We start from the raw sequence: 21,604 nt of genomic DNA on the forward strand, positions 1-21,604 counted from the left end.
TGTGTTGAAAGGGTATTAAATATGTTAAGCACATGTAAGGTCGATTTATATGGTATAACGAAAATAAATAGATATGTTAAGAGGAAGTGAAAGATTTATATATGTTAAGGGGGTAAATATGGAAAAGGGGAATTTTATATATGCCAGATTATGGAATTGATCTGGAACAGTAGAACGAATAGAATGTCAGTACAGTACAGTATTTTAAACAGTGGTATAGATGAATTTATTCTATGTACTACATTTGCTTAATGTATTTTTTTTAAATCTAGCGCTAACCATTATTAGCCTGCTTATGTTTATTAAGCACATGTAATATAAGTAACATAGATGATATGCTATATGCATCTATTATATAGTTCTGAGAATGAGTGAGCCTTGGGTAAAATAAACAGATGTGAGCTCACATACCTGAGGGGCAGGTTTCAGCATGTTTGCTGATAACACAGAAATTCCCCCAAAATACTGACACTGTCTCAATCTCAATCAATAGCCTTCTTCTGTCATGAGCAAAGTCTTTTAGATGCATGCCATTTCTGACAGATGATAATGAATTATCTGTGCTAATAATATATAAAGGATTATGTATTATTGGTTATATGGCTATGTATTATTTTGTAAAAACATTAAATAAATAAACATCTTCATTTTAACCCACATTTGAACAAGTCATGACACAAGATAAAGTCACAGCCTTGATCTTTTCAGCATGTTATGCAATGTTAAATAGTTTCTATTCTATTATTCTATTTTTTTATAAAATGACCCAACATGTTTAGCATTTTTTAAGATTTAGCAGTTCACACATACTTTTCTTTATAATGGGGTACAGTAGAGCTGAAGTCCTCTTGAATGTATTTTTTTTTCTCTAAAATGCTACATTGCATCACTACAGCTTTTTCTTAAACACCTGTTTTACTGCAGCTAATTGTTTTGAATACAGTAAGTGGGGCGAAGTGGATTTACAATTGTGCATGTGGTTATGTTATTATTATTATAAACACACATGAACTAAAATGTAGCTATAAGATGCACATAATTTATTATCTAGCAAAAACATTACACATAGTTTCTCATAAAATACGTGAAAACAAGGGAAAAAATAAAAAGAATTAGAAAAAGGGAACTTTAACTCTAAGTTCAGTAACATTTCTTTATATTGAAATTGTTGAAGCTGTACAACATGCAACAGTAGGACTTGCATGCCATCTCTTTAAGTTGTCTTTAAACATGTTAAATGAAGGTGTGATGAGGTTTCTAATGTGTGTTAATGATAACTTGTGTGCAGTTCTGCAATTGACCAGAAGACAAAGGAAAAAGTTGCCATTAAAAAGCTATACAGACCGTTCCAGTCTCTGATCCATGCTAAACGGGCCTACAGAGAACTCCGGCTGCTTCGCCACATCCAACACGACAATGTAAGTCTCAAGTTCCCAAGAGGAAGACAATAAACCTAGAATATTGTATGTTTCTGTGTAATTTACATTGTTACTTTCTTAGTGTCTTCTTGACAGCCTTATAATTGATCAATTTTCATTTATCATTCAGACCAGACCTTTATGTATGCATGTCATATTTAATCGCACTATAATCCTTCTGTCAACTGAAAGAGAATGAAAAGACTTCATGATACTGTTGTTCTGAAAGCCCCCCTTTATTTTCTCAAACCGGTTTCTGTGCTTAGTAAACAGTATGTCTGACCTCACACCGCCGCTTGTTTAATATGAACTTCAGGTTGAGAAGCAAGAGGATCAAGAATAATTCCTGCAATATTTTATCCTCTTTTCAAATCCTAGAACAGTTAAGTCAATGGAATTTCATAATTATTTTTAGCAGCGTTTAGGTAGAGTTTTGCTGGGCAAAGTTTGCTTTAATGATTTTTTAAGCAACAGCAAATAAACACAGCAATTGTGGGGTCAATACATTTTGTGGTCAAGACACCCCTTGGCGGCAAGCTTTTTAGTATATAAAATATTCCTTTTAAAGTCCAGTTATGTTAGAAGTATGATCTAAAGATGATCTGGAGATTGGATGACTGAAGATTTATTCTAGGAGTAGCTACAGTAAATAGTAACACATAAATCTGTTCAAATGGACGAAGAAGCATATTATAAAGTTTGAAAAATTGTTAATTATATTATTCTGCAAGCCCTCAAGGGGACATACTGGAAAAACAAAAAAATCGCCTTCCATCAGTGAACTTTGTATTCTCTTTAGCGAAACGTTTGCATTCCCCCCCAAAAATGTTGTGTTTGTTTGCGGAAGCATTGAAATACTGTTATTTCTCTCATCTCACATCCCATGATTTCCATCACCAGTTCTGGGTTTTGTGAGCAAACACAGCTTTTGCATTGTCTACCAGAGCTTCTTGGGGGAAAGCAAAAGATTTGGGAGTGAACTTAACTTTTTTGGGTGGAACAAAAAGTTTTGCAAAAGCAAAACCACTAAAAATATAATTTTATTTTTTCTCACATCTCATATGTTTACTTTGCATCACCATCCATGTACCCCTAGGGGCTCCAAAAGCCCCAAACATGCACTGAGCAAAAAAAATATGACTTTAGGGTAAGATATTCCCACTTTTGCACTATGGCCAGTTTTGCTGTCACCTAATCAGTATGCTAATACTGACAACTCTAAACTTAAATCTTACTATCATATACTCCTACTATGTGAGAAGGAAAATTAGAAAACTAGCAAAGAATATATGTACATTTTTTCATTATTGGCATAACTTATAGTGTCCTACAGAATAACTGTGAAATGAATCATAATGAATCTTTGCAATGTCAGCCTTGACCAGCCCTGAATGCGGATGTATTCTTCTTCCTGTAGGTGATCTGCCTCCTCAATGTCTTCACCCCTGATTCCACGCTGGAGAAATTTGATACTTTGTGAGTGTTGAGATGAACAGAATGCATTCCTGTGCAAAAATCTTACGCTTGTCAAGACAGGCTGAAGGATGCGGTGCATGCATGCATAAATGTGAATGTATTTATGTGTGATTGAGACTATGTGCTCTGTACAGAGTTTTCATTTTTGATTTTTTGATGTGAAAATCCTGGTTTTAACAGCATATATAAAAACATTGAAAAATGACACACTAAACAATATTAAAATGCTTACATTTTCTAAATGTTTTTGCTCAGCTATTTGGTGATGCCGTTTGTCGCTCAGGATCTTGGGCACATAATGAAGAAGAAACAGTTAACCAGCAAAATCATCACATATCTGTTCTATCAGATTCTGCGAGGACTCAAGGTCTGCCTTCATTCTGTTCCCTGAAATTTATAAAGCGATAGTTTACCCAAAAATGAAAATTGTTTCATTAATTACTCACCCTCATGTCGTTCTAAACACATAAACCTTTCGTTCATCTTCAAAACACAAATTAAGATATTTTTAATGAAATCCAAAAGCTTTCTGACCCTGCATAGACAGGAATGCAACTGACACGTTCGTCAAAAATATCTTCATTTTTGTTTCAAAGATGAACAAAGGTCTTACAGGTTTGGAACAACATTAGGGTGAGTAATTAATGACAGAAGTTTCATTTTTGGGTGAACTATCCTTTTAAATGATTCTGTACCCACATTCTTGATGCTTTTGATAGACCTCATATGCCACTTATCAATGGTATTAATTACTGATTGATATTACATCTAAATAGTAACTGATACTTTTTCTCTTAGTATATCCATTCTGCTGGGATCGTTCATCGGGTATGTAGAATAAATCTTACCTATTAAGAATCACAAATACAGTAAAAAAGAGTAATAAAAATAAGTAATAAAAGAGTTATAAAAATAGTATAATTTACAATAAGTATTTATTTCTGTGATGCAAAGCTGAATTTTCAGTATTATTACTCCAGTCAGTGTCACATGATTCTTCAGAAATCACTGTAATATGCTGATTCGATGCTTAAGAAACATTTCTTATTATTATCAGTGTTGAAAACAGTTGCTGCTTAATATTTTTGTGAAAACTGATTTTTTTTCTAGTATTTAAATTTCATTATAAATGTCTTTACTGTCACTGTATTTATTGTATTTATATAGAGGCCATTATGTTTTTTATGTTAAAATGTAAATAAAATGTTAGCTTTATGTATTTACATGACACTTTTGATTAATATTGGAATATTCCTGTGCATGTAAACACATACTTGATGAAATGACTGAAATCACTGATATCTTGTTTCAGGATCTTAAGCCTAATAACCTTGCAGTGGATGAAAACTGTGAATTAAAGGTAACATAGTAAAGTTACATAAAAAAATGATGAAATAAATGACCAGAAAAATAATATTAAATAATATTACAAATGATCATTTGTTTCACTCATAAAGCCTTTTGTCATTTATTTAACTACTATGTGGCCTGCTTTCTTACACTCTTTGTTAGATCCTGGACTTTGGACTGGCGAGACACACTGAAACTGAGATGACTGGCTATGTGGTGACACGCTGGTACAGAGCCCCTGAAGTCATTTTCAACTGGATGCATTATACTCAAACAGGTGACCTTTGACCTTTGAAGGTGATTTAAAAAGTAAAGCTGGGGACACACTGCATGACTAGCAAAAACATTCTAAGACTGACCTGAACACACTTAACGACTGTTTCCATCGACTGGAACGGATTTTAGTCTTTGACAATCGGAAAGGAGCACAAACCTAATGACTGAGCCACTCCACAACACACTTAACGACTGGCGAGTCACGACTGGACAAATTCTGCCGAACCAAAAAAAAAAACAAAAAGCTCACAAAAACCGCAGCATCTACCCGTGATTCGGCAGCCTCTCCCGCCCCACCAAATAAGACATTGCGGACAACACCGCTACTTTTATTTGAAACCTGTTTTACCTACTGAAACGTTAAGGTTTTTTACATTTTCTTAATTTGTGCTAAATATAACAGAAAACATTAGCCTTCCGGCTATATGTTGGTGTTCGTAAAAAATGTCACGGTCTTGAATATGTGTTGATTAAGTCCGATGCTTCTCTTTCTTTTTGGAATTCTTAGACACATTTCATTATGTCTTTTCAAATGCTTAGGTCTATGTTTAATTTCATTAATTATAAAATATATAACGCTATTTTTAAACATTTGTTCAAGCAATAATATATAAATTATCTCATGTACACTGTCTAAAATCTAAAAAGGCTATTTTTTTCTTTACATTTGCCAAGAATGAAAGGAATGAAATGGAACATTACTTAATAAATTCAAGGTACTATAATGTCCCTGTTTATTTGATTAAACTATTATAGATTTATAATTAATATATATAGAATAATTTTAGTTCGTCATATTAGTGATTTATGAATTTATGAAAACTTTGTTTTGAAGTAGCCTATAGCTAGGGTATTTGTTAAGTTTGCATATTCATTATGAAGAAAATTCGTTAGCCTAGCCTGAAGTTGATACAGTAGCCTATTCTTTTTAACAAATTTTAAAAATAAGTTAAAAGTTAAGAAAACATTTAATTAGCCTGTAGTCTATAGATAGGGCTATAGGCTTTTTTTTTCTTAATTTTTATTAGACTGCAGATCGAAATAAAATAAGTCTTGAAAATCTTTAAAGGGGTCATCGGATGCCCATTTTCCACAAGTTAATATGATTCTTTAGGGTCTTAATGAAAAGTCTATAACATGCTTTGGTTAAAATTTCTCAATAGTAGTGTAAATAACACCTTTTTTTACCTTGCCAAAATCAGCTCTGCAAAAATCATCCTGTTCTGGTCTGCTTTAAATGTTAATGAGCTCTGATCGCCCCGCCCCTCTCTTCTCTCTGTGGAGTGACGAGCCTGTTTACTTTAGCCACGTTTAGTCGCGTTTAGCTGATAAACTTGCTAACTAGCACATTATTAGGAAAGGCGATCGCAAAGATTCATAAAAAACCCCTTATACTCACTTCTGCTGTAAGTGAAGCTGGATCATGAATGATTCGCGCAAACATATACACATTTATGCAGATCGGGAGGCGCGTTCCCTTCACAAACAAACGTAATCCACTGCATCTTCAGCGGCTCAGATGTCGGGAGTAAATGATGACCACTTTGTTCATTATTACATCCAACAACACAACACATCAATTGGAGATCTTCTTGTCTAATTTACATCCCTGCTCCGGCATCGAAACAATGGAGGTCAGACTGTTACAGCTGATCTGAGGTAAAACGCTCATGTCAATCAACCATCGTGGGAGCGGCCACTGTCGGTGTGACGGCACACCCCTTTAAAATGAGAGAATCACTGATATAATTTAGGGTATACTTCCTTCAACTGCACGAAAACTAACCTATTTAGATCTATAGCGTTAACATTAATTAAAAGAAGGACAAGAAATAAATCACAAGAACAATCTGTATTTCTCTTGTAATTAAGAATTTTTTTTGACAAAATTACTAAATAAATGCAGAATGATGTTTGACAGTGAACGCATCTCCACTGCATAGCCGCATATAATCACTGGTGTCAGTTGCAAATATTAAACATGTTTAAAAAAATCTTTGTGAAAACGACTGGCAAGGGCTGATTCTTGATTTCTAAGATTATAATCTTTAGACACCACACATTATGCGACTTTTTGTGCCGACTACAAACAGAGACTGAGCCCGACTGGAACAGACCGTGTCCGACTAGGCACGATCCGTGGTCAAGACCAAATTCAATTCATAATCAGCATGACAGTCATGTCGTGTGTTCTCGGCTTAAGAGGTTGCCTGTATTTTTTATATATATTGTGTCTTTTGTGGACGGGTCATATTCTGTTGTTCTGTTGTATCTTGATACATACCAATTGTCTTTTGTCACTCAGTTTTGTTCTTTGTTCAGTTGATGTTTGGTCTGCTGGCTGCATCCTGGCTGAGATGATAACCGGAGAGGTGCTTTTCCCAGGCAGTGACAGTATCCTTTTTACTTCCTTGTTTTTTAAATATCTGTTGAACAAAGGAGTGCCTATTCTTTAACACCATGCTAAGGTATTGACCAGCTGAAGAAAATCCTCAACTTGACAGGCACACCGAACTCAATGCTTGTTCAGAAAATGCAAAGCAAAGATGTAGGAAAATACCATCAGACAACTCTTACTGTGTATTGTAGGAACATGTAAATTTGAAGTCTATTTTTCATTATTGTATTGATGTGTTTGCAGGCACAATCGTATGTCCGCTCACTTCCAGTCCAAAGGAAAAAGGCCTTCAAAGAGGTCTTTTCTGGTATGGATCCTAATGGTATGTCTACAGCTTCTAAATCGATATCAGTTTTATAACAATTTTAAACCTAAAACTATTAGCAATTAACTAATTATTAACTATTAGTAAGTGTTATTTAACAGGTTAACAGGAATAGTTCACGCCAAAAATGGAAAATGTACTCACCTTAAGGCCATCCAAGATATAAATGTTTGTTTTAGATTTGGACAAACATTACATCACTTGCTCATCAATAGATCCTCTGCAGTAAATGGCTGCCGTCAGGAAGAGAGTCCAAAACTAATAAAAGCTAATAAAAACATCACAATAATCCACAAGTAATCCCCACCACTCCAGTCCATCAATTACCATCTTGTGAAGTGAAAAGCTGCATGTTTTTAATAAAAAAAATCCATTATTAAACATTTTTCATTTCAAACAGTTGCTTTAGGCTGAAATATGTGTAAAGAGTCAATTTAAAATGCCTTAATGATGTTTTTTTCCTTACAAACACAGAGCTTTTTGAACTCACAAGACATTAACTGATGTATTGGAGACATGTAGATTATTGTGATGTTTTTATCGGCTGTTCTGATGGCACCTTAGGGTTAAGGTGCCATCAGAACTGTTCCTTTAAATATATTATCTCAAACAAACCATTTGTGATATTACATTAGTTTTGAATGAGGAAGTGTCACCCTCTAGTGGTGGACTACTATATTAGCTACTGGGTCATTCTGTAACTGTGGGTACATCTCATGTCTGTGAAGTATATTTTTATATATACTTCATATAATATATAATATATTTTTATCAGTATAAAGCCTTGATGTTTAATTTTCTAGTACACAATTACATTTTTCCCAATCACACTACTATATGTTGAAAAAGCCATATCTTTTGTTCAAAAATGATTCATATCACATACAATCCTGGTATTGAGCTGTCCGATTTTGTAAAGCTGCTTATTCTACCCTGTATTTAAGCATGAAAATGACCTCAAATATAAATTAATTTCATAGTTTTGCCTTAAGGTATATTAGGTTATCAAGAAATTTGGGTGTGTGCTTCAAAAATAATAAGTGTTTAGTGTGATATAACTTGTTTTATCTGTATCCGAAAAGTTACCTACTAGAAAACCCCCCCTTAAAATGTAATGGTTTGTCCCATTCTCGCATAATTTGCACAGTATGATGATATTTCCTCTAGAAGCACATGGATGAAATACTAGATGTTATGTTCTCTCTCTTTCGCCTAATATTGGTTAAACTAGCAAACCTGTGTCAAGAGTGGATTAATTGACTGTCAACAGTGTTACACAAGTATTATTGCTGAAAAATTTAATAAGACAATTTAACTTAAACTTATGTTTTGTTTATGAAAATATATTTCTAAACATACCATATGCTCAGTAGTTCTAGTCTTCCATGTTGAGTTTAGTCCCAAAACACTAAAAATGTCAACTGTGTTACCCAGTAAAGGTAACAGTATCAGAATCAGAACAGCTTTTATTGCCAAGTATGCTTACGCATACAAGGAATTTGTTAAGGTGTCACAGGCTTCCAGTGCACAGAGACGACAACAACAACACAGAGAAAACAATATAAGTTGAGAATAAAAAAATACACATATGTAATTATAAATAGACAAAAATTGCAATATAAGATTTAAGAAAATAAATAAACTGTATATACAGTGCTACAGATGATAGAAAAAGAACAGAATAGAATAGAGTAGAGTACAGTAGAATAGGATAGAATGAGATGTAGGGATGTACTGAGATGTAGGTGGTAACAAATAAAGGTTATTGCACATATTTTTATTGCACAATTGGGGGGGGTCTGGAACATTTAACTGTTCATTAGGTATATTGCCCGAGGAAAGAAACTGTTCTTATGTCTGGCTGTCCTGGTATTTGTGGCTCTGTAGCGCCGACCAGATGGCAAAAGTTCGAAAAGGGGATGACATGGGTGTGAGGGATCCAGAGTGATTTTCTGAGCCCTTTTCCTCACTCTGGATGTATACAGTTCTTGAAGGGTGGGCAGGGGAGCACCAATAATCTTCTCGATCCGAACCGTTCTCTGTAATCTTCTGGTGTCTGATTTTGTAGCTGAGCCAAACCAGACAGTTATTGATGTGCAAAGAACAGATTAGATGACGGCTGAGTAGAACTGTTTCAGCAGCTCCTGCGGCAGGTTGAACTTCTTCAGCTGTCGAAGGAAGTTCAACCTTTTTTGGGGCTTTTTTGCAATGGAGTGTGCAAACACAGATGGTATTTTATGCACATATTCCTACAGATCACCTTTATAGCACTGTATACAATATAGATTGTTTTAAAGCAGCTATGTAAGGTCATGTTTGGGTTTTTGGGAGACAGGAAAACTTTTCTTTTCACATTGTCAAATTCTAAATGTACCCTTAAATATAGAATGACCCTACTGTGTTACTGTGATAGCTGTTATTATTTCGGCTTGACAAAGCTTTAAGCATTAAATACTGTTTTAAACTCTAAAACAAGTTTTTGTAAAGCCAAGAAAGTTTTTCAGTTCCTGATCTAATGCATCTTTTACCGTAATTCAGCTTTGATTTAATGTGTGTTCCATCTACAGCCATCGATCTTTTGGAAGGCATGCTGGTTTTGGACCCGGAGGTCAGACTTACAGCAAAAAATGGCCTTTCGCATCCATATCTTTCTGAGTTTCATGACCCTGAAAATGAGCCTGTGTCTCCTGCGTATGATGATTCCTTTGAGAGTCTGGATCTGGCTGTCAGCGAATGGAAGAGTGAGCGCATATAGTTGCACATATACAACTTCATCTGTACTCTGGCATTCTGTTTAATCTGCTCTGAAACATTTCTAAATTCTTGTATTTTTTAACGCTTCAATTCTGCCTTTTAATGTTTCACAGGTCTTATCCACATGGAGATCATGACATTTGACCCAGACAACCCCAGAGTGACTGCAACATAATACCTCATATTCACATCGGGAGAACAGCACTCCATAGAATTACAGACACTGATGAACTATTGTTTGCTTTTTTGTCAAATGCCTTTGGCTGGATATCTTTAAAACCTGTTGTTATCAAGCACAGTTCACTAGATATCATTCTTTCTTGTTATCAAACCATGTTAACTAGCTATCATCAAACCTAGATATCAGTCATGTCTAAGTATGTAAACCAAGGTTTAAAGAATTTTTAAGAACTCGAGTATTTTAAGTGTAAAAAAAAAATGATTTTGTTGTTGATGTCTTTGTTTTTAATATTATATTATATTGATGTTTAATGTAACTGTTTTATCCATCTTTTTCTTCAAAGTAAGCCTGTGGGCGAGACTTCCGGTTTATTAGCCACTATGGGGAAATAACGAATAAACATGCAGTAAACGGTAAAACTGTTTGCACTACAAACCAGTGTGTTCAATAAATTAAAATAATATGGTAAGATAATCAGGGTATCTTAAAAATAGCTGGACGCGGATGAGACCGGAAGCCAGATCCATAAACTTTACAAATGACCGCGCCCGCTCTTACGCGAACAATAAGGTGGATATTGTTTATAGTATTTTATAACAAAAATTGGATGTTAGTTAGAAGTAAAATGTAAATGTATCGTTAGGGGGCGGTATTTGGTAGGTAAAGTTACGCTACTATTTTACAGTACCTCAAATCTGTGTTCAAACATGCCAGTTTTAAGTTTCCTGCTTGCACCGTTAAAATAATATATCTTGGATCTGCTGGATGACAGCGTGCCAAAAAGCTGTATCAGGTACTTTGTATTAGTTTTTCACATTTGACCTGCTCGCAAGGTCTTCACTCTAATAAGTCAATCATCTGCTTGCAACAGAGGGTGGTATCTCTAATAACAGGACAATTGCAATCAGGTTCATCCACTTAGACAACAACTGAATTGTCCTTTAAGCAGTATGAGTAATACTAACTGACCTGCCAGCTAAACCCTAAGTGAATGGAGTCATAGTTTGCCTGTTGTAACCTGATATTTTGGCACTGCTCAGTCAGGTGTGGTTTTTAGGTCCTATGGGAACACGTTTGAATAGTGGTTGGGTAGTGTTTATATGTTTAGCCAACAAATGTTTAATGTGTAGTGTACATTTAACAGCGTTGTTTAACTCTCTGAAGTGTTGGTACTTTAGTTTCCCACATATGTTTTCTGAGTGTTCTGCGCCTGTTGCCCTTTCTAATCTTGAGGTGAACATCGATGTCCTAACATTTATTTTTCAGTTTTAAACCATTTTACATTTGTTCCCAGTCTCAAACATTCAGTTACATGGATCTGGAAGATATTATATAAATGTCTATGTTTCCCACTGTAATAGGCTATTATTTTAAGCTTATTCTTAATTAATTTTAATAACAGGCTTGTCAGTTACAAAATCCAAAGCACTTAAAAGATTACTATGGTATTAGCAATGGTACATTTGTTGAATGTTTTGGTACTTTTTGTTAGTTGTGATCCATGTTGTACGGATACTATTTGTCTGCAACATGAATATTATTTCAGGATAAGATGGAAAAAAAAAAACAGCATTAAGTAGTTTAAGTAGTAGTTATTAGTTATTAAGTAGTTTGCCATGATTTTCTATTATTATTTATATAAAAAAATATAAAAAATATAATTTTCACTAATGAATGTAATTCTCATGTGTTGCAACTCACCAAAAATGTAATGGCATTTATGAATTTGTATGCAACATTCAAAAAAGTACCATAAAATATATTAAAATCCTTTTGAAAATAATGATTAAGATGTGTACACTCATGTATATTTAAGGTGTAAGTAAAATGTGTTATTACTCTTTAAATTATATGTTTAGGGTCATTAAATTCAAACTTTTATTTTTATTTTTTAAAACCATTTTCAAAACACCTTTTCTTTATTGTGGACACTCTTGCATCTAATTGACTCAAATATGTCTATAGCAGTGATAATTAAATTATAGATTTTAGTTGCATTTGTGTATGTTGTGAAAAAAAAGAAAGGCTGAAGGAATAACAACTGCAGACAGATAATTTTTTGCAACCCTGATTTATTGGTGTTTCCATGTGGTACATGGCTCGATGAATACAACAATTTTGACATAAGGACAGCTCATCAGCCCATCATCCAAAATCAGGAAAAGGTAAAGTAAAGGTTGGGTAATAACTGAGATTTCCCTCACAGTTACCCCTCTCTAAAGGCAGTACAATGTCAGATGAGTAGATTTTGTTGCACTATGTATATGCAGCAGAGGCATTAACAATGCTCGTTGTAGTGCTGCAGAATTCTGAATCAGCTGAAACAGAATTAGTTTTGTTTGTTTAATACATGCATGTCGTAACACAGAGCAACAAAAGCTATCCACCCTGAAAAAGTACTTGGGCTCCATGCTTTGTCTGTCTCATTAGCTCCTTTTTCATCGTGCATCCCCTTAAGGACGAGGAGCGATGCCAAGAGGAAAAAACAAATATCAAAAACAACACAGTGAGTGTGAAAAGCCGTTTAGATATAACACTTTGACATGAAAGTCTCTTTGGGTCGCGTTGGTTTTGGGGGGTTAAACACATCGAAAAGGTGTGAAGCATTGAAGTGTGGAGTGAAAAAGAAAGGAGTTGCCCAGGTGGTAGATGATGTTTGGGAGCGGGGAACTGGGTGGATGTTTCTGGTTTACAAGCGGCGCTTCTGGCTCTGCACCACAGAGGAGCGGGACACTGAGATCTGGCCGCCACCACCTCCAATGGAAATCCCTGAGCCACCACCATATCCGAAGCCGCTGCCACTGCTGAAGCCACTGCCACCTCCGAGTCCGATTCCGGAACCAGCGCCGAATCCACCAGCGCCACCACCAAATCCACCAGCGCCACCACCGAATCCACCAGCACCACCACCGAATCCAGCACCACCACCGAATCCGTAGCCGCCGCCGCCGCCGCCACCACCTGTGGACCGACAAAGAGAGACATTAATTTTACTGAAGACCAATGCATTTTTACAGCAAAATTGTGTGCTGAGAATGTCTTTTTGTCCAAGGTCATGATAGAATGATATAATACGCTTACCGCTGACACTTGTTTCCTGGATGTGGATGGTTGCTGCGGCGCCACCACTAGCAATCCTGACAAAGAAAATAGAAGTCAGCATAAAGACAAATTTTAAGAGAAAAACATACTTTCAAAATAGCAAAGAGACTGACCTGCACTCCTCTCCTTCCAGAAGCTTCCTGTAGGTGGCAATCTCAATGTCCAAGGCCAGTTTGACGTTCATGAGCTCCTGGTACTCACGCACCTGGCGCGCCATATCCTGCTTTGCTCTTTGCAGGGCCTCTTCCAGTTCCTTAATGCGGAGCTTGGCATCCTTCACTGCCATTTCTCCACGCTCCTCAGCCTCAGCAATCTGAGCTTCCAGGTTGGCACGCTGAGTGGTTCAAAGAAGACATTACATCTTTAGTTTTCAGCAACACTTTTGCATTATTCCTGTCTTCTTTTAGTCCTCAGGGACTCCTTTACATTTGAAAGCATCAAAACTTACTTGTCCCTTGACAGCTTCAATTTCATTCTGAAGTCTGCTGATCAAGCGGTTGAGCTCAGCGATCTCAGCCTTGGTGCTGCGAAGGTCATCTCCGTATCTGCCAGCATTTGACTGCATCTCCTCGAACTAGAAGGTGAAAAGAGAGTCATTGTCATTAGGATCTGTCAGTTGACTGCTTCAGAATAGTGTTGGCTTGATGCTTGAATGCCTTTTCTCACCTTCTGTTTGTACCATGACTCAGCCTCGGCACGGCTGCGGTTGGCGATGTCCTCGTACTGTGCACGGACCTCAGCAACGATGGCGTCCATGTCCAGGTTGCGGCTGTTGTCCATTTCCACAATGACTGATGTGTCTTTGATCTGTGCCTGGAGTTCACGCAGCTCCTAAAATTGCAAGATGAAGGATTGAGATACACCTAATATTGAAAACTAGCATCTCGGTGGGAACAGAGTTTCATCAAAAGCTCACCTCCTCGAAGATGGCCCTGAGGAAGTTGATTTCATCCTGAAGAGAATCAACCTTGGCCTCAAGCTCAACCTTGTTCATGTAGGCAGCGTCAACGTCCTATGAAGGAATGTACGCAGCTCAGTTTAGTATGTGGCCTTCACAGATCAACAGTGAAAAGAATTGTAAAACATAACTAGAGGAACAAAACAGCAGATGAGTGTTTTACCTTCTTGAGCAGGACAAATTCGTTCTCCACTGCGGCACGCTTGTTGATTTCATCTTCGTATCTGGAAAGATAAGTTTCCCACTTGAGCACATTGCTTTTCGAAGTATACCATGCACACAAAATGTACTTCATGGAGTATAAACCTGCTGTTGCACAGCTACTTACTTGTTCTTAAAGTCCTCTACCAAATTCTGCATGTTCTTCAGCTCTCCTTCCAGCTTCATCTTCTCACTGCCAAGTCCGTCAAGCTGTCTGCGCAGGTTGCTGATGTAGGCCTCGAACATGGCGTCGATGTTTGAACGGGTGGTGGTCTGGTCCTGCAGTAAACTCCATTTTGTCTCGAGTACTTTGTTCTGCTGTTCCAGGAAGCGCACCTGTATTGGAGATACAACAATAATGGCTTTATTAAGGCAGGGATCTTTATTAGTCATGCCACAAGATATGTCTTTTACAGTAATTATCAAGCACGCCTCTTATTGCATATCAGGACTTGAGGTGACACACCTTTGGCACCTTTAGAGGAATTTATTAGCATATGTGCCATGCCTTGCAGGCCAGCACAGCTGGGATACTCCTTTTGTGAAGTAACTGTCCTCTTAATATGTACACTCCCCTATTGAGATAATGAAATGCTAACCTCAAATGACACCATGACATGTTCAGACTCTCTACGCTCCAAATTATGCTCCCAAAACAATGTTTCTCTTCTGGAATAAAGGCGAGGCTCCTAGGAGACCTGTGCCAAGCGGCAGGCCTTAACAGAGATGATGTGGCACGCCTTACCCTCAGGTGCTAACTGTTCCCACCCTAGTGCAGATTTATGCCATGCAATTAAATTAGTGCAAAATCTCACAATGACATTGAACTTGCAGGATTCCCATAAAATGAACAAAGCATCAGTGACATCAGTGGAGTTATGTGAGCTGCATGATTGCTGATCATATCTCCTGCCAGAATCATACGCATGGGCGTAGCACCTAGGTAAGGGGTAAGGTGTGGTTACATGGTCAATTCCCCAAAGATGTCAGACAATCAAAACAGAAAACTTGTTTGGTTTAGGCTAAATTATTAGGACCTATGGCCATTTTTGGACAGATATTGCATTGAGTAAGAGTTAAAGATGATGTACATCTGTTACACACACACGTCTGCATTGCTGCCATTAGGGATAGATGGCAAACTTGATCCGTGCCCTTATTTGTATTGGCCTAGTCATTGGATCTCCCCTGGCTTGGGTTTCCAAACTCACCCTCACTCCCTGAGAACAATTGCATACAGGGAAAAAAACTTAAGCCTGTGCTGAGATATAGACATGGAGCTTTTTGACTGATATGTAGTGATAATGATGCAAACTATGGCATATGCAATGCCAGCCTGTCTCCTGTGTGTTTACCGTTATACGGAATCTGACACTAGGAGGATTTCCAGGTGCAAATGACTGACTATAAAATATTTAATGAGCAGAACCCAGCTCACATGAATGCCCTTGAAATGTGTACATGAAAACCCAATGTTCAAACTGTTGGAGGTGCAAAATGAGATTAGACTAACCTTGTCAATGAAGGAAGCGAAGCGGTTGTTGAGGGTCTTGATCTGCTCTTTCTCCTGGGTGCGGACAGCCTGGATGTTGGGGTCGATTTCTAGGTTCAGTGGGGCGAGGAGGCTGTGGTTGACTGTGACAGCTGTGATGGGTGCTGAACCAGGGAACACTCCACCAGGTGCACCGCCCAAACCAAGGCCGTATCCACTGCCGAATCCACCACCGAGACCACTGCCGTATCCACCACCGTATCCACCACCGAATCCAGCGCCGTGACCACCGCCATATCCAGAACCACTTCCGAATCCTCCACCTCCGAAACCTCCTCCGAGACCTCCGGCATAGCCGCTGCCGGCGCCACCAGAGCTGTAGCTGTAGCTTGACTGGCCAAAGCCGCCGCCACCACCGCCACGACGGAATGACACGGAGCTCATTCTGCCGCCAATGGGTAATGCACTAGCAGACATGCTTGAGAAGGTCTTCCTGATTCCTCCACCTGAACTGCCGCCGCCGCCGCTGATGCTTCCACCGCTGGTAGAGTAGGTTGTAATAGTTTTGACAGACATGGCTGCTGCTGCTATGAGGGGATGAAGATCAGACGGAGAAAGAGCAGGATGAGACAGAGAGATCCAGAGCAGAAGAGCTCACTAAGAGGAAACTTAAATCCCTCTGAGTACCTTCTCCAAGGAGTGCAGCAGCTTTTATATCTCTCATGCTATGGGAGGGGCTCACCTGGCCACTCCCCTTTTGGCCTCAGGCTCCTGTCCTGCCTTTCGCCCCTGTCCAAGTGATACATACACCCATCTTGCTGGGCTGGTATGGGAGCACTTTCAACAGAGAAGGCCTGGCCACACCCTGATTTTTATGCACACATACTCACATAAAGTGGAGAAATTAGGAGAGGAACAAGGAGTAGAAAAACAAGGTCAAACTACCAGAATTTAACACACCCTTTTTTTTTTACATGTACTACAAAACCTTTGTATTTTACGAGTTCTCTGCTTAGTTAACCAGATGGCATTCTATAACCTTAATGCATGGCAAACTATACAACTCCATGCATATTTTATGATTTTGGGAGGTTCTGGGCTCTCTGTTTGCTTTAAGCTCCATGCAGGAGTATTAAATTGAAGAATATTTGATGAAGGGCTTAAATGTTGCAGTTTGGCGCTCGTCCTGGAAGCCATTGTGACCTGCAGGCTCCTCTTTCCAGTCAAACAATCATGCTTCTGTTCTCTCACCTCAATGGCTCTGTCACAGACACTACTTCACCACCTTGTTCTGTGGGTCCCAGAGGGCTGACGCCATTGCATGCAAAATAGATTTTTATGTTACCTTGTGTTAAAACGCATGGCACAACTTCATTGGGAATGTTAACAGCTTTTGCATTAGCATGCTACAGTACATTTTAACTTTAATTTGGATAGTTACAGGTGAGTATCAGAACTCAGAACAGTGCGCTGCTGCAGTAGCAGCGTGGTTATTTTTGTGGCTGTCCTTAGGTGGCATTATTTAACAACACGTGCTGCTTTTGTTAGCATCGCCCTTATCATGTTCAAAGAGTTGGTCAGTGTAGAACTACAGACTTGCTGCTAAAGTGAAGAGATTAATTAATTTGCACTTTAGCAGGGACCTCTATAAACATAGCTACTTGTCACTGAGGGGAATAGCAGGCATACTTGTAAAAATTCAGGAGGGGTCGCTCATTAACAAACATTGTTTACTTGGTATTTGGCCCCCAGTGCATTTTCTTGGAATGGTGCAGCCTAATATTAATCCATTGATCTGAAGAGTGATACTGTCAAGTCTTTATCAGATGTTGAGAGGGTTTTGATGGAGTTTCATCCCAGCATTTTCTTTGAATGCAATCTATTAGGTGATACAAGTTTCACAGTGTGGGAGATTGGATTACAGCATCCCCTGTAGAAACCATGTGGATTTTATTTTAATGTGATTAGAGAAAAAAAACAAAACATTTTTCACAGATATGCGTTTAGCTTGGTCAGGTGTGAAATTGGTGCATTCAGTTTTAGCTACTTACTTGTTGTGACTTTAGTGTTTATATATATATATATATATATAAATAAATATATATATATACATACATATATATATATATATATATATATATATATATATATATATATAATATATGACATATAAATATATAGATTTAATTACTCTCATAACAACCAGTATTTTATTTAAGATGTGCTGTAGTGCATTTAGGGTGTAATAATTTGTAACATATATTTTCATATGAGGGCATTTATTAACCAAAAGAATTTTGGTTATTTAATTTAGTTATGTGAATTACTAAACTGCCTTTTAGTAGCCAAAAAACGTAATATGCAATAATATACAATGAAAAGAGTTTTTTTAAAAGAAGTTTCGTGTGCTCATCAAGGCTGCACTTATTTAACCAAAAATACAGAAAAAAAATTTAATATTGTAAAATATTATTATTAAATATAATTATTATTATATTTCATCCTTAAGCCAATATTCAGTGTCACATGATCCTTCAGAAATCATTCTAATACGCCGATTTATAATCAGTGCTGGAAACAGTTGTGCTGCTTAATATTTTGTTGGAACCTGTGATACTTTTTTTCATTCTTTGATGAATAAAAAGTGAAAAGAACAGCATTTATTTAGAATATAAATCTTTTGTAACAATATAAACTTTAAAAGTTTAAAAGTTTTTATTCTTTCTTTTTCTGAAAGAAGTGTTTTAAATTGATAAAAATAAAAAAAAGTGATAGCAAAGACTCATATTGTTAGAAAATATTTCTATTTTGAAAAAATGCAGTTCTTTTTAACTTTTTATCATAGGTTCCAAAAAAAACCTGTTTTCAATGTTGATAATAAATCAGCATATTAGAATGATTTCTGAACGATCATGTGACACTGAAGACTGAAGTAATGGCTGTCGGAATAAAATATATTTTAAAGTACATTAAAACAGAAACAATTTTTTTGTGTTGTAATAACATTTCACAATCACGTTTTTTTTTTTTTGTTTTTTTGTTTTTTTGTATTTTTAATCAAATAAATGCAGACTTGATGAGCATAAGAGACTTTTTTTTTTTTAAATATTAGGTCTTACTGATCCTAAACTTTTGAAAGGCAGTGTATATATATATATATACGTATGTATATACACACATATACCTACATGTTGTATAGGCAATACAATAAATCATATTGACAGTATCCAAAATATTTAATGTAGAGCCAAGTTGTTTGATTAGTGAATATTCTAAGTATACAGTAATAGAACTGACTTTACTACTGAAAAATAATAGTATAGAGCAGGGGTGGCGAACGTTGGTCCTGGAGAGCCGCAGCCCTGCATAGTTTTGCTTCAACCCTAATCAAACGCACCTGAACAAGCTAATCAAGGTCTGAAGGGTTACTAGAAAGCAACAGGCAGGTGAGTTTTAATTAGGGTTGGAGCTGAACTCTGCAGGGCTGCAGCTCTCCAGGACCGGAGTTCGCCACCCCTGGTATAGAGGGTCAAGTCTAGGGTTGAGAAGTAAAAATAGTATTAAAGTTCCCTTTTTATATATTTTTTATTTATAAGTATTGTTTGATATGCTATATATGTCAGCTTTTATTAATTATGAATGCTTCTCATTTTTATATTTAAAAATGCCTTTTTTGTTGTCTAATGCTCACTTACAATTAATCTTTAAAAACACTAATAACATTGTTAAATGTAATCTCAATACATATTTTGAGAATTTCATGTTGAACATTTGTGATGACTAAATTCATTTGATAGCATTTAAAATGACTGATTCTTTCTGTTTTATTTATTTAGAAGATATAGTATTAATTTTTACTTTACTGTCCTATAAAGAGAGGAAAAACACTGGGCAAAACACAATTTAAATCATGCAAGAATGTCTTGACCTTGTCTTAACCCTATAATTTGGGTTCAAATCCAAAAAACTATTACTCTGAATTATGATTGCAGGAGGCACATTTGAAGCACATCCCACTCTGCATTTTCTCATTGCACCATGCTTTTAAATGAACAAACTGTAGTCTTTCCTTCTGATGGCCTACAAAATTATACATCAAACTAGGTTGACATATTTGGAGCACCACATGTGTGTCAACTGCATCATACTCTAATGAAAGGTGTTTCAGTTTCTCATTTATCCCCGTCTTTGTTCTCTCTAATTCAACAAAGGTTCATTGTTGGTGATAATGGGTGACACCAGGTGTTAATCAGCATTGCCTGCTGAAGGAAAGACAATGGGTGAACAAACTCTGCAGAGGAGTTTGTATTGATTGAACAGAAAGTTGACTTTTTTTTTTTGGCAGCCTTGACCTTAGTAAGGCTCAATGAAGTCAGCCCAGACCTTATTACTCATAGCATTTTTTTGTTCACCTTTTTCCCTCTGTGGAGACCTTCCTGCAATAAGCATTGTTTTATAGGCCATTGGTGCAAACTGCTGTCCCACAACCAAAAAACACATTTAAAAAGCATTAGAGTATTCGAATCTTAGATTTTTACTAAGATCCCTAAATTGTCTAATGAAACCCACAATAATATTTAAAATATTAGTAAGCTGAATATATTTAAAATCATCATTTAATGGGTACTTTCCATTGGGAGGTGGCTGTCCTGAACCCTAACCCCTAAATTTCAACTTATGAAAATGATATTGAAATAATTTTTCTCATTGTTGTTTTTAAAAGTATCTTTTTGATTCTTTTACAAAGTGAAGTTCTTTTAAAAGTCTGAAAAATCTGTGTGTAACTTTATGGAATGTCACTACCAAACACCTTTTTACTGTAATTAAGCATATTTTTTGGGGTAGTTATTCGGTAACATTTGGTTTTTATGTTTCCTACTGTTCATAACTGTGCTATCTTTGAGCTAGCTTCAAAAGTATCTAAAACTTTCACTGCCATTTGATGGAGTTTCGGTAGCGACATCTCTGTTTTTTGGGTGTTATCCCATAAAACTGTCACTACTGAAACAGTCACGAATGAAACATGTCATCATTGTTTTGGTAGTGACAAAAGGGAACACATAATCCTCTTTTTGGGGGGGAAATAAACAAAATTTTAGTACAGTTATGCAATATTTTAGTATTTTAAGATGTTTAGCGTTTTAGTTTGCAAGTTGGAAATTCTGTAATGAGATGTGGTTGCTACCAAAGCATGGGATGTTTTGTCAAAAATAAAGTATACTAAATTATCAACGATGTTATGATATTTTTTGGTTCAGTGTATATTCAAACTGATGAATCTTTAACTATGAAATCAACTTGTTGCCTTTTACAAAGAAAAACTGGATTCAAAATACAACAAATCTCATAAATTACACTTGAAATATTGTTAAAAAAGTAACTGTTATTGATTTACCTCTGAAAAAAAATAGCAAAAAATAAATTTACAAGCAAAATCTTAATAGGTCAATATAATTATATTCTAATTCTAATTATATGTGACTGTGTTTTAGTAGTGATAAATTTGGAGAGAGGGCAAATATTCCAAAACTTTGTGAAAATACAATATGAGAATTAACTGCACTAGAAATGTGTACCGTGGATATTATACAGTTTGCATACATACACGTTTTTTGGAAAAAGACATTTTTTTAAGACGTTTCCAACTCTGACTTTGGACTCAAAGGTGCAACT

General features: G+C 36.5%; 2 protein-coding genes across 2 annotated transcripts in view; one reads left to right on the plus strand and one right to left on the minus strand.

Moving 5' to 3' along the window:
- Nucleotides 1–11,813, plus strand: part of zgc:171775 (STKc_p38 domain-containing protein) — a 12,028-nt gene extending 215 nt beyond the window's left edge. The window contains exons 2-12 of the mRNA XM_051096719.1: nt 1,289–1,418; nt 2,836–2,894; nt 3,150–3,261; nt 3,693–3,722; nt 4,207–4,254; nt 4,407–4,521; nt 6,843–6,914; nt 6,989–7,068; nt 7,162–7,240; nt 9,811–9,984; nt 10,111–11,813. Of these exons, the coding sequence (XP_050952676.1) occupies nt 1,289–1,418; nt 2,836–2,894; nt 3,150–3,261; nt 3,693–3,722; nt 4,207–4,254; nt 4,407–4,521; nt 6,843–6,914; nt 6,989–7,068; nt 7,162–7,240; nt 9,811–9,984; nt 10,111–10,172 (961 nt within the window). The 3' untranslated portion in view covers nt 10,173–11,813. The remainder of the gene's footprint in view (nt 1–1,288; nt 1,419–2,835; nt 2,895–3,149; nt 3,262–3,692; nt 3,723–4,206; nt 4,255–4,406; nt 4,522–6,842; nt 6,915–6,988; nt 7,069–7,161; nt 7,241–9,810; nt 9,985–10,110) is intronic.
- A 417-nt stretch (nt 11,814–12,230) lies between these two features.
- krt5 (keratin 5) lies at nt 12,231–16,630 on the minus strand. Its single transcript, XM_051096718.1, has 9 exons — nt 15,953–16,630; nt 14,567–14,775; nt 14,402–14,462; nt 14,197–14,292; nt 13,947–14,111; nt 13,729–13,854; nt 13,394–13,614; nt 13,260–13,315; nt 12,231–13,139 (listed from the first exon to the last, which is right to left on the minus strand). The coding sequence occupies exons 1-9, from the start codon at nt 16,505–16,507 to the stop codon at nt 12,868–12,870; spliced, it is 1,761 nt and encodes a 586-aa protein (XP_050952675.1). The 5' UTR covers nt 16,508–16,630; the 3' UTR covers nt 12,231–12,867.
- Between the last annotated feature and the right edge of the window lie 4,974 nt (nt 16,631–21,604).

This window comes from Labeo rohita, chromosome 23 (genome assembly GCF_022985175.1).
Source record: "Labeo rohita strain BAU-BD-2019 chromosome 23, IGBB_LRoh.1.0, whole genome shotgun sequence".
Taxonomy (NCBI): Eukaryota; Metazoa; Chordata; class Actinopteri; order Cypriniformes; family Cyprinidae; genus Labeo; species Labeo rohita.